General features: G+C 38.8%; 1 protein-coding gene across 8 annotated transcripts in view; it reads right to left on the minus strand.

The window, feature by feature from the left end:
• The window catches only part of VPS13B (vacuolar protein sorting 13 homolog B), a 737,914-nt gene that overhangs the window by 74,840 nt on the left and 645,608 nt on the right, over positions 1-17,466 (minus strand). For all 8 annotated transcript variants that reach the window (XM_074316465.1, XM_019757646.2, XM_019757649.2 and 5 more), the window contains exon 43: positions 15,390-15,551. In XM_074316465.1, the coding sequence (XP_074172566.1) occupies positions 15,390-15,551 (162 nt within the window). The remainder of the gene's footprint in view (positions 1-15,389; positions 15,552-17,466) is intronic.

Here is a 17,466-nt window from a genome sequence, read left to right on the forward strand (position 1 = left end):
TCAGTATTTCCCATTACTTAAAAATGGCAAAATACCATGCTTTAATGGTCCAGCTGCATTCCCTTTCTCTAAGCACTCTGTATTAAAATTCACATTTAAAATTAGTTCCGTAAAGGACCTTTATGCTTAGACATCAAGAATTCACATTAGCAGAGTACTGGCTTGTGAAAAGCCTTTGAGTGTCTTGTAAAAAGTTTAAGGAATCTTCAGTACATTTTTCTCCAAAGCTATATTTCAATATCTAAAATTTATTGCCAGAGGAGGGACATAGAGACCATTAGAAGCACCAGCACTCAATCCTCTGGGTGCTTTGCAGCTGAAATAATCCCTAGTCATTCCCTTTCACGCAGGCTTGTAGAACACTCCCGAAATCTCCTCTGTGACTGGATACAGTGCCCTATTACAATCCTATCTTTGCCATTTCTTATGATAAACTTTGCCAGTCTTAAAGTGGTCATATTGCAAATCATTTTTACAAAGAAACTCTGAAATATACAAGATAAAGAAAACTCACTCCCAAACTTCTACCTCGCATTCAAATAGAGTAAATGTATTTCCTAAAAGACAATGAAAAAATTCCAAATATGCTCTATCCCCTACATACTTAATGACCCAAACTGTTAGGGCCCCGTTTACTTCTACTGGAGACTTCACAAGGCACCATAAGCTTCTCCAGAGAATGTAAGTGTCCTGGAATCTTATGAAACTAAAAATATTTTAAGAGAGAAAGGTGAAGAAACGGAGTCTATAGTCTACTATTTTGCTGTTTCAATGACTGCTTAAAACTGAAATAAAAATGCAGTTGATAGGGACTGGACCAGGTACTCAAATGGGATCAGTGTTTACAGAATAATTTGGCTTAAAAACCTTGCCAGATGGTCCCGAGAAGTATTTACCTCACTGTTGATTTTAGCTATCTGACTGTCATCAACAATAAGAAGCTTGTTACTGCCACTGGGGAGCAGAGGCAAACAATCTCTCCCCCCTAAATGGAATTGCTAGCTGCAGAGAGCTGCGTCCTATACAACAATAAGGGTCGTACTGTAGGCTTCAGGGAATCTGTTTCCATGATTAGAGAAAGAGACAATATGTGGCAAATTTACTTGAAATGATGTTAACTTTAAATTGATAATATTTGGTAATTGTACAATGCACTTCTAGTTTATGATAAAAAATAATAAGTTTTCATAGTTAAACAAAAGTGGGAAGAGTTGGACATGGATGTGGACCTGAAAGTTGGTCTCATTTGAAGTATGCTGCTAATCTGCTCTTGTAGCATTCTCCTCTAGTAACATAGGTTTCACTGGAGGCCATCAGGAGGCCAACGGGATGGAGGTAGAGAGACCAGAAGCTACTCTTAATTAAGAGTCCAGTGGCAGTGACAGTATATGGAAGCATACGTGTTGAGATCAGAGGACCTCTTTTTGTGTGTCTGCATAGTATACACAAAAGTATCTAACATGTTGTAAAGAATACTTTCATAATTTTCATAATGTTAAAACAATTAAGCCTTTTAATCTGTGTTCTTGAGAAATGTCAGAAATGTTATGAGAAATCTCAACATTTATATATCCAGTGAACATTATCGAATGCCTATTACGAGCAAGAGACAGGGTTAGATAATGTGGAAAATCACATTTTTAAAGCCTCCTACTCTTTTTTCTTCCTTTTTACTTTCAGCAAAACCTATGAAAAGCTCATCTACATTCACACTAACCTTTATTCTCTCCCTCCTATCTCAAAATAGAAGGAGTCATTTGTGGTAGGTTCTAAATGGCCACAAATTCTCTCAGCAACTCTCATCAAAAGCCGAAATCTAGTTCCTTATCCTTTGGATCTGGCCTAAACTTGAGACTTGCCCTGCCTAATAGAATGTGACAGAAGTGATGCTGTGTAAGTTCTGAGCTTAGGCTCAGCGGGCTTTGCAGTCTCTGCTCTTGCTCTCTTGCTCGGGCTAGCCTGCTGGAGAGGTCATATGCAAGACGAGAGTACCCTGGCCAAACAGCCTGCCAACTACCAACATGTACCAGCTGGCCTACCCGCTGACTGCAGCCTCATGAGTGAGCTCAGCTGAGACCAGCAGAACTTCCTGAGTGCCCCTAGATTTCTGACCAACAGACTCATGAAGTAATACTTTTTTTTTTAAGCTACTAAGTTTTGGGGTGGTTTGTCAAGCAGCAACAAATATCTGGTATAAACCTCTTCCCATCTAGGCTCAGTCCTTCTACCTGTGATCTGGATTCCTTCCTCTGCTTCCCTTCTAACACATCATGCCATCCTTCCTATTTATTTCTTATCTCATATGAATATGGCATCTAAGTTTCTCCCATTTAAAATTCTTGCTTGACCCTGCAGCTTTGTCTAGCTAACACCCAATCAAGATTAAAAAAATAAGTCCATGCTCATTTTCTTCACTTCCTCACCTCCCATTCACTTCTCAAACCACTGCAATCTGATGTCTATCCTTATCTTGCCACTGAAAATGCTTTCCTTGAGCCATCAATGAACTCCTAATTGCCAAACACAATGGTCTCTTCAGTTCTAGTCTCACTGAGTCTCCTATGGCATCCGACAACACTGATAATTCTATCCCTCTAGATAGTCTCCTTCCTTGGTTTGTAGAAAACCATTATGTTCTAATTGTCCTGCTATGTCTTTGTTTTCCTCATACCTCTCATCCCCCCTGAATGGTTCCCATTCCCCAGCCTAACCCCTAAACTATTAGTCCTTATGTCAGCCCACCTCCAAGGTAGCCCCAATGATCCTTGCCTCCCGTTATTTTGTCTTTGCGTAGCCCCCTCCAACACTGAATAGGGCTAACCTGTGTAACCACTTGTCTGTTACAGAAATGACGAATTACTTCTGAACTTAGGTCATAAAAGACACTGAGGTTTCTGTTTTCTTCTATCCTGGATCACTTGATGTGGAGGGAAGCCAACTGCCATGTCATGGGAATACTGAAGTAACTCCATAAGAGATCCCTGTAGCAAGGACTGAGGCCTCCTGTCAAGAGCCATGTGAGTGAGCCACTTTGGAAATGGGTCCTCCAGCCCAGTCAGGCCTTTAGATGATGGCAGCTCCAGCTGATGTCTTCACTACAGCCTTATCAGACTCTAAACTAGAACCATCTAGTTAAACCTCACCTGAAATTCCTGGCTAATGGAACGAGATAATCAATGTTTGTTGTTTCATCTACTCGAATTTTGTAGTAATTTGTTAAACAGTAGTATATAATATACATTTTGTCATCTGCAAGCAGGGTGCAACTACCGTGTTTCCCTGAAAATAAACCTAGTCGGACAATCAGCTCTAATGCATCTCTGGGTCTTATATTAATTTTTGCTCCAAAAGATGCATTAGAGCTGATTGTCCAGCTAGGTCTTATTTTCGGAGAAACAGGGTATAACAAAATCCTAAAATGTGGGAGGGGCTTAGAGCAGGCAAGTGGGCAAAAACTGGACAGACTTGAGGAGAGCTGATGAATGTCTAAGGTGCTTCAAAGATATTAGTAGAAACCGATGGCCTTGGAGGAGGCTTCCAGTGAGGAATTTATGAAACTGTTATTGGAAATCTCAGGAAAAGGAATCCTGTTATGTAGTGGCAGAGGGTCTAGCAACACTATAACCCCCAGTAACATGGAAAGTAGAAAATGTGTCTATTAAACTACATGGTCTGGCTAAGGAGATTTCCAGGCAGTATTGAAGTGCTTCCTGGTTTCTATCTGCTGCTTATATTTAAGGTCCAAGAGGAGTGATATAAACTGAAGTAAGAACTGTTAGATAACAAGGAGTGAGGACTTGCTAGTTTTGAAAATTCCTAGTCTTCCAGATGGCAAAGGATGCTAAAAATCAAGAAATGGCTTCCAGACAAAGATCAAATCTAGGACACAGCCAGGAAAGCTGGGTCTAGGGATGAAGCCAGAAACTCCTTTGTTAAGATCTCAGAAAGATCTAAATTGGTGTGTCAGTGAACTATTTAAACCACAGGGCTCCTAAGACACTTAAGGGTGATGCCCCTCAGCAGTGTCAGCAGGCTCCTAAAGCAGAGAAGGCATCATCTCGAAGAGTGTGATTTTGTCTACAGTAGTAAACCTTAGTAAGATTAACAAGACACTCACAAAGTTGTTAAAGGAATTATAATGGCAGAAACACTGCCAATTTAGACTGAAAGAGACAAAGATGGTACAAAATGTAAAGAGGTCTTTGAACCTTCAAAATTCTATAGGTAGAAAACAGGCTGAGAAAACTCTGATGTGCAAATGAAGGATACTTTTTATGGAAAAGGATGGATGACTCAAGAGGATGGCTATTCCTAAGCAGGAGTATGAGTGATTACTAATCAAGAAACTTCCAACATTTATCTGGTTGGATTTCAGAATTTCTATGGACCAGTGACTCCTATGTGTCTCTCATTTTATCCTTTTATGTACGGGAGTATCTACCATAGTTATCCCAGGCCTGTACCACCATTGCATGTTGTTCTACTGCAAGAGATAACTAATAAAGTCCTCTTCTCTCAGTACTCTCCCCTTGGCATTTTTATCTATATCCACTGCTACACAGGCACTGATGATAGGCCAAATTTTCACCTCCAGGCCAGGCTATTTTTTTGAGCTCCTGACCCTTATACTTAATTTGCCCACTCTACACGACCATTGGATGTCTGGTAGGAAAAGAAAAAAGGAGGGAAAGGAACCTTTGGTTATAGAGAGCTGAGTTCTTTACTAGGCACTTTATATAATTGTTAACTCATGTGACATTCACTTAATTTTGCAGAAGACGAAACTGACACACCAAGAAATTAAGAAACTGTCCAATCTTACACAGCTAACATACCTTAGAAGCGAAACCCAGTATTTATGGCTTCAAATTTGTGCTTTTTCTAATATATCATCCTTTCTGCTCTCCTAAGGTAACCTAAAACTCAATGTGTCCAAAATGAATTTTAGGATCACGCTGTTGTGCTCCCATTCTGTCTCAAAAATACTCTCCTACTTAGTTCACTGTCTTGCCCAATGGCAACACTACCAACTCCCAACTTGTCCCCAAACCTCACAGTCAAACTAGGCCCTTCTCTTCCATGATCAATAACCAAATCTTGGTGTTATAACCTCCCAAATATCTTCCAAAAACATCTCTCCCAATCCAAACTTTCAGCACTTTAAAGATTTTGTTTCACTGTCTTCTAGCTTCCAGGATTATACCTAAAGAGAAGTTCATAGTTTTTTGAATTGTTTCCCCTATAGTTTTCCTCTGGCTGCTTTCAAGGTTTTCTCTTTATCTTTGGTTTTTAGTAGTTTCATTATGATGTGCCTGGGTGTGAATTTCTTTGAAATGCCTGTTTGGGGTTTTCAGAGCATCTTGGGTTTATAAATTTCTACTTTTCATAAAATTTGAGAAGTTTTCTGGGATTATATTTTTAATTTTTTTTGGCCCCATTTTCTCTCTCTCCTCTCATTTTTGGATTGTAATTGCTCATATATTAGACCTTTTAAAATTGTCCCACAGGTCCCTGAAATTCTATTCATTCTGTTTGAATCTTTTTTTCTCTCCTTTGGATTGGATAATTTCTATTGATCAATCTTCACATTTACTAACTTTTTTCTTCTGACATGTTGTATTGTATTTCTATTGCTGAGTAACAAATTACCCACAATTTAGCAGCTTAAAACAACATACAGTTATAGCATCTGTGGGTCAGGAGTCCAAGCATAGTTTAGTTGAGACATCTGCTCAGGGTAGAAAATAAAATCACAAGCCTCGACTTGGGAAGAATCCACTTCCAGGCTCGCTCACGTTGTTGTAGAATTTATTCCCTTGTGGATCTCTGATTAGGGTCCTGACTTCTTAATGACCAGCACTGGCAGCAGCTCTGGGTCCTGCAGGCTTCCCACTATGCCCTGCCCATGGCCCTCTTCATGGGCAGTCACAACAAGGCGATTTGCTTCTTCAAGGCCAGCGGGAGTGTAGGCGTCTCTCTCTCCTCACAAAGAGGCTAGTCCCTCTTTTAGGGCTTTTACTTGATTAAATTAGTCCCACTCAGAATTATCTCTTTTTTGATTAACTAAAAAATCAGCTGTTTTGGGACTTTAACTGTATCTGTAAAATCCCTTTACCTTTGCAATAGTTGCAATAAAGTATACATAATATTTGATAATTCCAACCTCTGGGTCATCTAGGGGTAGGCATCTGTTAATTACCTTTCCTTTGAAATCGAGTAAACTTTTTTTTTTTTCCTGAGAGTCTTGAAATCTGTCATGTAATTTTGGGTTATATTGTGGACACTGTGAATGGAGACTCTGGGTTCTCTTATAATTGCCCCAAAGCGTGTTAATGGTTTTGATTTAATAGGTACTGTGTTTTCCCGAAAATAAGACCTAGCCAGACAATCAGCTCTAATGCATCTCTTGGAGCAAAAATTAAGACCCGATCTTATATTATGTAAGACCCCATTTTATATTAGAGTAAAATAAGACCAGGTCTTTTGTTAATCTTTGCTCCAAAAGACCCATTAGAGCTGATTGTACGGCTAGGTCTTATTTTCGGGGAAACACGGTAATTAATTTGTTTAGACTCAAAATGAAAACTCTCACACCTGGGTGAGTGGCAGCTCAGATTAGTTCAGTTCTTTAAGTCTTGGGTACAAGCTGTTCTCAGTTTGCTCGATGTACATATGGTTCAGAGGTCAGTAGTTGGGCCAAATTTAAACATATAATTTTCCTACTTTCTGGCTTTCCCTTTTTCAAGGTTTTCTCCTTACTCTCTAGCAATCTTGGTTGCCTGGGCTCTTCCCTCTGGTACCTTGGGTCAGAAAGATGACGGGCCACCCCTGCACTGACACAACTGCAGTTGCCCTCAGGGCAAAGCCACAAAAAAATGGGGAATTCACACTATGCAGATTACATGCTCCAAGTTTTGATTCCCCTCCAAAGTCTGCCTGCCTTTGTTCAGTTTTCCGAGGCCTCAGGTAGTTGTTTTGTGTTTTGCTTAGAATTCATAGCTATTATTCACAGAAAGATCAGTTTGTTAGGCATTTACACCACCCTATGGCTCCTACTCTGTCTTGGCTCAGTTACCATTGTCTCTCCCTCTCCCTGGACTACGCAGCAGTGTCCACACTACTCTCCGCTTGTGTTTTCAGTCTCTTGTAGACTCTTTTAAACTACACGATAAGAATCTTTCCAAAATGCAACTGTGATCCTATGACTCCTCTACTTAAAACCCTTCAGTAGTTGAAAGCTGCCCATCACATACAGGTATGACTCCCCAAAATGAACTGCCAGGCTCTTTGGAACAAACTCTTCCAAACAGTGGTGTGCTAGAACTGGCTCAACTTGTTTGTTAAAAAGAATTGTACACTGAAACCTATGTAACTTCACTGACAATTGTCACCCAATAAAGTTTGATTAAAAAAATTATAAATATTCAGGAATTTTGCAAGTTGATTGTTAAATCATTGGCAGCTTGAAATCAGTTATGGTGGGAGTATTTACATCATGCTAATTAGCCAACCCTCCAAGTTAGGGCTTCCCCACCACCACCACTGTAAGAGCCAGTTTATTAGCACATGTCACTTTAGCATGGCATGCAGTTTCTATGCCTGAGTTATTCTGAACAAAACCTGAATTCCCTTGAACATGACATGCTCAGCATGCATGTGTGCGTTTATGTATCCCCTTGGTTCTGTCTTGTGTGTTTCCTCCACTATTGTCCACTGGGACAACTTCTCAGCCTTCAACCCCAGCCTCTGTGGAAGGCCAACTTGGACCTCTCCAGGTATGTAGTTTTTCCTGCTTTTGTGCTACCACAGCCTCCAGAAAGCATTAAAACTGCTTACCACAGTGTACAAGTGCTCTCACGGCTTTCATCTGCTTTCCCCTCTTGCAGTTCCACATGTGTACTCTACACTGTAGCCAAATTAGTCAAGTTGTCTTACCAGGCCGTGTTGTTTCATGCCTCTGTGGCTTTCACAGACGTTAGTTCCTTTATCTAGAACACCACTGCCATACTCACTTCATTGGCCTCTTTTTTTTTAATTAAAAATTTTCTTTTTCAATTGACATACAGTTGATGTACAATACTATATTTACACATTAAAATTCAGTACAAATATTCCTTCCGCTAGGAAGCCTCGCCAGATTACCATCCTCATGTTAGAATTGAAAACACTTTCTTTGAGCTCCTATTAAGACCGTCTGTATCCAAATGCAATCGATTTTACTTCCTGATTCTCTTGCTTTTCTTCCCTATTTCTTAGTGTTTTAATTCAGTCACCCATCATTTTTATCTGTCTTGAACTACTGCAATACTATTCTGATACTAATCATGTCTATAATAGTTTGTTTACTCTTCTGACACCCTCATTAGACAATATGTTTCTTAGAAGAAAGTACATATTTAAAAGTGAATGGAGTTGTCAGAAGAGTAAACAAACTATTATAGACATGATTAGTATCAGAATAGTATTGCAGTAGTTCAAGACAGATAAAAATGATGGGTGACTGAATTAAAACACTAAGAAATAGGGAAGAAAAGCAAGAGAATCAGGAAGTAAAATCGATTGCATTTGGATACAGACGGTCTTAACTGCATAGAAGTAAACATAGGTACTAAACTTATGGACCTTGGGTTCAAAGAGCATTTCATGAACTTGACTCCAAAGGCAATGGAAGTAAAAGCTAAAATAAATGAATGGGACTATATGAAACTTAAAAGCTTCTGCACAGCAAAAGAAAACATTGACAAAATAAAGAGGCCACCAACTGAATGGGAGAAGATTTTTGCAAACAGTGCCTCCGATAAGGGGCTAGTATCCAGAATATACAAGGAACTCATGCAACTCAACAACAAAAAAACAAACAACCCAATTGAAAAATGGGCAGAGGACTTGAAGAGACATTTCTCCAAAGAGGACATACAAATGGCAAATAGACATATGAAAAAATGCTCAACATCACTAATAATCAGAGAAATGCAAATCAAAACCACAATGAGATATCACCTCACCCCAGTCAGAATGGCTGTCATCAACAAGACAAATAATAACAAATGTTGGAGAGGCTGTGGAGAAAAAGGAACCCTCATACACTGTTGGTGGGAATGCAGACAGGTGCAGCCGTTATGGAAGGCGGTGTGGAGGTTCCTCAAAAAATTACGAATAGAATTGCCATATGACCCAGCAATCCCTCTCCTGGGTATCTACCCAAAAAATCTGAAAACATTTAGAGATAAAGACACGTGTGCTCCAATGTTCATTGCAGCTTTGTTTACGGTGGCCAAGACATGGAAACAACCAAAATGTTCTTCGATAGATGAATGGATAAAGAAGTTGTGGTATATATACACAATGGAATACTATTCGGCGGTAAGAAAAGATGATATAGGAACATTTGTGACAACATGGATGGATCTTGAGAGAGTAATGCTGAGCGAAATAAGTCAGACAGAAAAAGCAGAGAACCATGTGATTTCACTGATATGTGGTATATAAACCAAAAACAACAAAAGAACAAGACAAACAAATGAGAAACAGAAACTTATAGACACAGATAATAGTTTAGTCGTTGCCAGAGGGTAAGGGGGGTGGGGGGTGGGGGGTGGGAGATGAGGGTAAGGGAGATCGAATATATGGTGATGGAAGGAGAACTGACTCTGGGTGATGAACACACAATGGGATTTATAGATGATGTAATACAGAATTGTACACCTGAAATCTATGTAATTTTACTAACAATTGTCACCCCAGTAAATTTAATAAAATAAAATTAAAAAAAAAAAAAGAAATACTGAAGGAGGCTAAAAGAAAAAAAAAAGTGAATGGGAGAAAGGGAGACTAAATAAGCAGCTAGAAAGAAATAATGGCAGACAGTAGGGCTTGTGAGTAGACTGAGTCAGGCCTTGGATGCCAGATAATTTGGAAATATTTAATAAATGATGGAGGAGGCTGTGAAGATTTTTGGACAGGAAAGCATAATAATCAAAATACTATTTAGAAAAATTACTTGAGAAGTAGTCTGCAAGACAGGAGAGGGGTAAAGATGTACCTAAGAGATTAATTGAAAAAACCTATTGTAATAGTTTATATGAGAAGAAACAAAGATAATCATTCTTAATATATCATTATACTTGCCACTGCATTGTCTGTTTATCCGTTTTTTCAGGGTTTTTAACTTAACTTCTCTCTGATTTAATAATCCATATTCCTTATTTTAAACAGTTGAGAAGTATATACAAATGTAATGAAGTGGAAAAATACCACCTTAAGCCACCACTCAGAGGCAATCATTGGTAACATTTTCATGTCTCCTTCCATATTTTTCTATGCCTTTGTCCTTCTAGTGTTAAGATTGTGCTGTATACAGAGAATTTTTATTCTGCTTTTCTGACTGATATGATATGGTAGCGCTTTTTCCTTTCTATATAAAACTTTAAAGCTCCCGTAATAGTTCATCTAATAGATATGCCAGATTTTATTTAACTTTCCTTAAAAGTGAACATTTTGGTTTTTAATTTTTTGATACTATAAATAAAATTGTGATAAACATTTTTATGTATAAACCTTAGTTTTAATTTGAATCATTTCCTGAGAGTAGATTACTAGTAGGTGATTTACTGGCTCAAAAGCTATGACTATTTTACTAGCTTTGATACTTCTTACCAAATTGCTTTCTAGAAAGGAAGTATCAATTCCATTTCATCTTCATTGTTTAAGAGTGTCTTCTCACTTGCCCTTTCTAAACAAACTTTAACATGCATGCCATGTGCCAAATAATAGCAAAGGCAAACACCTGAAAAAAAATTATCAGTTTGAACACTTTTACCAACACAGGATATTTCCTTCCCTCCCTAAGTCTGCCTTTAAATTTTCTAAATTGCGACTGTGGCAACAAGAAACGTGCTCTTTGTCTAGATACATGTATCCACACACATTATATAAATGAATTGGGAAAGAGTGGTAACTGTATAAGAATTACAGTCTAGTTAATGAAATTGACAGCTGGCTGAAATTACCTTATGATACGTAAATACTATCACTTTTAAGTATTTTTACATCCAAAATGAGAACTGGAGAAATTCTTTTGTCTCTGCAGTCCCAAAATGAGTATAATAAAAATATTTTACTGCGATGTAATGTTATGTAGTGAATACAGGTTGATTATACATGTATTATACATAAACTATTATCTGTTATTTCTTAATTTCTGAAACATTTTACCAAGTTTTCAAGTGATAGGACTATCATTTACATCAGAGTGAAAACAATTAAACATCAAACCTTCAGTCTATTGAGTTTTGTCAAATGAGAGGTCTTAATAAGCAGGGATTGCCAAACTATGGCTTCTGGGCCGAATTTGGTGCACTGCCTATTTTTGAATAGCCTTTGAGCTAAGAATAGTTTTTACATTTTTAAATGGTTGAAAAAAAGCAAAACAATCTTTTGTGATGTGTGAAAATTATTAAAATTCAAATTTCATTGTCTATAAATAAAGTTTTATTGTAACACAACCATGCTCATTCGTTAGGGCTGCTTTCGTGCAGGGTTGAGTAGCTGCAACAGACTGTAAAGGCCCGAAAGCCTAAAATGTTTACTATCTGGCACTACACAGAAAAAGCTTGCCAAGCTCTGACTAATGTAATGTATGACTTATATTTTCTTCATTAAATCTGATTACTTTAATGACTATTTCCCAGATGCTCTGCTGCTCTCAAAATTAATTCTTACCTTTTAATTAATTCTTATCTTGTTAGTTTGCATTTTTAAATATCTGCCATTTTTCACTAGCTTATGAAACTTTCTATTATATCCATTTTGGAGCCATATTTTACTATTTTCTACAGTTCTGTCTAGAGCCTATTTTTATCTTGCTTGATGATTTGATTATTAAGTCACTGATATCTGTAATTCTGTAATTCTAAAAACATGCATAATCTATAAATTGTGCACTGGGGGTTTTGGGGGTAATAGCAAATGTAATTCCTTACATACAAGGTAGAGGCATTCCTGTTCCAAGCAGTTGATTAGCCAACAGTGCTCTTTATTAAGCAGAAGAGGAAGTTAACTTGAGCAGCCTATACGCAAATCCTACGAGTTGATGGAAGTGTCTCTATGTCCGGTTTGGCTAAATTAAACAAAGCTTCCCTTCACTGTGAGCTGCACATACTGCCCACATTCTGGGGAAAGATTCCACAAACTCACATTTCCAGTTCTTACGTTCACTTTATATAATGTGAAGCACTTCTCTGAAGACCAATCCCTTGCTGGTCACTGGTCTCATCCAACCTGATCTGAAGTCTACTGAGTTGGGATATTTAAGGGCCCTTTGTGGTGGCATAAATGACTCTGCAGCTGAATATGTTCAATTATTCCCTAGGAAATAGTTTTGTTCTTCCTTTGTTTGTTTAGGCAAGCAACTGTTGTGGGATATCCAACATTTTAAGTGATTCTGCCTCAGAGCATGTGTTAGAAACTATAAGGAGAGTTTATAACTTTTCATTTCTAAAAGGTTTTACAGCTTTGGATTCTGGAATTGTTTGTGTCCATGTTTCTTCCCATCCTGTTGGGACTTGCTGTTGTTAGCAACATCCTGTGTGGCTCTAAGATATGTTGACCTCTTGGAAACCTTTCCAGGTGTCATTGCCACTTTCTTGATCTCCGCAATATAAGCTGCATTGTTTAATGGACTTAAATTCTATGAACTTTAGAAATCCTCCCTGAGACTATGAATTGACTAACACCCAAGGTAGCATAACATGCAGACACAAATGTTCCTAAAACCAAGCCTGCTGGGCAATGCAGGATATGACTTGGAGTCTGGAAAAAGGAACAGTTTGCTCACTTGTGAGTCTATGACTACCGCCAGGTGCAGTTTGAAGCTAAGTGGCTAGTTTTTCTGATCCTCAGATGTAACCCCTCATTAGAACAACAGCAGAATCTGTGACTGTGGGGGTAAGGAATTCCACGCAGACCCTCTGGGCCCATTCAGACCTCTGGCTTCAGAGGGCCCTAAAACACTTCCTTCAGCATACATAGCCATAGCGAAGAGACACTGTTTTTTACAAATCTGATCTGAGTTTAGCCTAAGATTATAATGACTACAGCTCATCTTAAAATTTGTATCCAGAGGATGCAGTTACAAATTAAAAAGAAAAACAAGTTTAATAGATACCTTTCTTATGTCTCCAGTTTGTCATTGAAAGGTCCTTATTCTTTTTGGAAATACAGTTAAGGCTTTGCCAGGGTTTGTACTTGGACTAAGAATCCCCTATTAGTCTAGCTTTAAATGTGGAGTATTATACTAGTGATTTCTCAGCCCTTCTCTTAAAACCTCACAGCTTGGCTATTCTAACAGACAAATCATGCTGCCAAAACCTAGCAGAATTTGACAACAGTGTGAAAATAACACTTTATTGAGAATCAAAACATATGGGATTTTAATTCTACCACTATCTTAGCTCAATATTTCTATTTGTCTCCTTGTCTATACAATATGCATTAACAAATAACACAAACCACACAGGGATACTGTGAAACCAAAACTAGTAAACAAACAAACAAACAACCTTTAAAAAAAACCTTTAAAAAGTGCAAAGGAGTGTTAATATGAAAGTGTAGTGCTGGCAGGGGTCGTTCTTTTTTCCTGTCGATATCCTTCCACCCAGACACTGTACGTCATGTGTCTGTAACATGAAAACTGCTGCTCCTCCACACCCGAGACAGCTGCTCTTAGGCTCACCCTTCCCATCCTGGCTCCAATATCCAGGGAGTCTTGAGGGTCACTGAGGGCCATGGTAGTCTATGCAACTTAAATGACTGTGAGGGGAAGTAAGCTTTCTCTGCTTTGCATCCTACTGGCTAAGCTGGTAGCTTGTTGTGTGTGAATGGGACAGGTACAGTCAGTGTACGATTACCCATCACTGCAGCTTCTCAGAGGCTTCATTTCTGCTGCTACTAGTTCATTGCTGGGAATGCAATTACCATGGAGACCTTTCAAAAATCTACAAGGCTATTCAAGTATTGACTTGGACTGTCTCTGAGTGGTTGGAATTATAAGTGGTCATTTTAAAATTGTTCTAGATATGTGTATATTCTCACTTTTGCTATTAACAAGAAAAAAACAACAGAAAGAAACTTAATTTTGAACAAACTGCCCTTTAGCTATGTTATAATAGGCAAACAACCAAACACTTAACAACTCTTTAACATGGAAATTTCTCAAGAGGCAAATATGAAAATAAGGGCATGTCATTCATTCTAAAAAAATATGAGTGCAATACCGTATCACATGAAAAATATTTGTAAGAACTTTTATTAAGAATAATTTCTGTAGTTTTAATATCCTGTCAAATGAACTAGAATTAAATAAATATACTTAAATAAGAAGATTTGCACTGTATCTACTCTTCCAAATTTTATACTAATAGTGTGGCCAGTAAGAAATCAGAATCTAGCTACTGGAAGGAAAAAAAAAAAGCAAGAGGGAGCCTGAGGGTATAATATATTCTGAAGCTGGTCTATAGAAGCTGGTCCCAGATGGGAAAACTTGTTCTCTAATCTAATGATTTTCTTTTAATCACAAGCAGACAGTAGTTTCCTTATTACCCAGAGTTTTAGAAATACATTATTCTTGAGAGTACTTCCTAAGATTTCTTTTACTTATTTAAGACCACATCTTTGTACTTAATTCTTCCTCATATTATCCCTTTAGGGCACATCCCTCTAATTATTCCCATCTAAAATGACAGGAAAATGGAATTATACTACTTGAAAAACAGACATCCTTTGGTATGTCTTTTCTCAGTGCTCCCTTGGGTATATTTTGTCACTGTGTTCACTTTGTCACAGATCATGAGCTGTCCTTGTAGGGTAAGGACTATCTTTCAACCCCTAGTGCCTAGTACATGCCTAGCACACAGTAAAACTCTGAACAAACAATGAATAATAATACCAACACATAATGCTTACAGTTTATCAAGCACTGTTCTAGTGCCTTATACATACTAACTTATTTATTATTTAGTCCTCACAACACTACGAAACAGGTACTGTTATTATCACCCCCATTTTACATATGAGAAAACTGAAGCACGGGAAGTAAAGCAAGGTTACACAGAGCCAGGCTCCAAACCTACGTACTCTGGCTCTCGAGTTCAGTTTCGTAATCACCACACCATGCTGCCTCAACAGCACCCATGCTAAACAGGAGAAAGGTGAGCATGGGAGCACTGTGCTCCCATCTCAAACATTTCTGTGATTCTGTCAGATGTAGCTACATGGTGTGATTTCTTAGGCGACTGAAAAAGGGAAATTACTGGACACAGGCACACAAATACAGAATAAATGAATCCCCAACCTGAACAATTGCTGTGTTTGTAAAGCTGTTTCTGAAATACCTGTGGGGATTTGTGAGAGCGCCAGCTGTACTGGTGACTATGGAGACTCGCCAGCAGAATATTTTCGTCAGTATCCACCTGGCCAAACCGCAGTGTCTCCTGTGTGTCATTACAGATCACAAAATGGCTGAAGACCAACTCCTCTACCTCAGGGCATTTGTTCTGAAAGAAAAAGAATCCGAAAGCCAACGTGCATCAGATTAATTGCAAGATGTTTGGCAGTTGTCTGCCCAGTGGCGATTGTTACAATACAGAAACAGTAAAAGATCTGCTGTCATTAGCTCTGGTATACAAAATATTCTATACTTCTAGCATAAGCACAAAAAATACCTAAAAGATCTTAAATGTTCCAAAAATATGTTTTGATTTATACTCCTGCAAAATAAATCATAGACACAGAAGAAAAAACAAAGAGATCCCTCAAACTTTTAACATTTTAAAATGAATTAACATGCTACAAAGAATGCTGTACTGGGTAGTGCACGTTCTGAGCAGAGTACTGGAGGCTAGAATTATCATGTTCCTGGCCTTCTAAACTCAACAATCAAGATCAATTACAAAGCCACAGTTTGTACCCTACAGAAAGTAAGGACCTTTTAGGTAATACATCCCCAGATCGCTGAAGGGGGAGGGTGGATGTGTGTGTATGTGTAAATCTGCTCAGGGAGAGATGTAAATAAAACCACAACTTTCCCTCTATTGTTAAAAGGCTGAACACACAAAACAGATCAACTCCAGAGTCAGGGTAAGCTGGGTTGTAGTTTTCAAGAGAAATAATGTTACTTGAAAAACAGTTGTTAGTGTCTGTTTCAGCTAACGGTCTTCAATCAGCTAATGTACTTCCATTAATCTGCTAAGGCTCAACAAATTAGTAACATGGTCCAGTGTTGATACTCCTTCTAACTTAGTGGCGTCTCCATTGGTTGCTGTTATATCAAAACACTGGCAAAGTGAAAGAGCATTTCTGTTCTTACTCTCATCACTGTGGTTAGATTATGGCTTAATAAACAATAAACATACTTTTGGTAAATGAAAAGAATAGCTAAATAAATGACTAACTTGAGAATGCAAGAAAAAAATCTTAATTAGTCAGTCAATTTGCAGACAATGGGAGGTCATATGTAACTGATGCTTCTCCAGTTGGCCTCTATTTCAGGGCTGGGGATGTAAATAAAGCCACAATGCCACATTCCATCCTTTGCCATTTTACTCAGCGGAGAATAAAAGGGGATACATCATAATGAGCATAGTGATTTACGTGATTATGAGGCCTGCGGCCAAGAAGCCTATGGTTAAGTGCACCTGAATCCAGCCTGGACCAAGACCCAACCTCAAACGTCATCCAGAACAGTTATCTTGGGAGGTAGAATTCATTCCAAGTCATCCAGAAGGCCCCCCAAAGTGGATGGGCAGTGCTCTATGGCTGCAGTTGGTGAAGAGGCCCTGAATACTTCCTTCTTCCAGACCCTGCTAAGCCCTCGTTCTGTCGTCCAACTATTCTCCTCAAACCTCTTCATTCTCAGGGAGGAACCTTGCTGGACAGCCACACTAATCCCAGAAAGAGCCTGGCTAAGTAAGAGCAAAGCAATTATAGCCACAACTGTCTGCTGTAATACTCTCTGCTGTGGCTTCTAAGCGTGAGCTATGAGCTCAGACCCTCACTGCCAGTGGGTCCCAGCTGTCCGGGCCGGTGCACACGGAGCCTCTGTCCATCGCTCACCACACTGCAGTTCTGCCAGCCCTCTTCAGTTTCTCCCATGCTATACTGGCCCCTTCCTATTCACCCAACGCGTTCAACTCCTTCCTGCCTCGGTGCCTGTCCTCTCCTCTGCTTACACCTCTCTTCCTCCCTGCCTGACTAACTTCTTTCTACTCAGCCTCCAGGTTCCTCACCACAACAGTCTTCTGAGACCCTCTCCAGACCAGGTTACGTCCCCCTCTTTTATGCTCACACCATACCCTGCATTTCACCTTCATAGCACTTATCTCTGCTGGGACTGGGTAATCATCTGTATGATTATGGGTTCAATATTGTCTCTATTATTAGATTCCATGCTGCTTAAGGGCTGAAACCAGG

This window comes from Rhinolophus sinicus, linkage group LG12, assembly GCF_036562045.2.
Source record: "Rhinolophus sinicus isolate RSC01 linkage group LG12, ASM3656204v1, whole genome shotgun sequence".
Classification (NCBI taxonomy): domain Eukaryota; kingdom Metazoa; phylum Chordata; class Mammalia; order Chiroptera; family Rhinolophidae; genus Rhinolophus; species Rhinolophus sinicus.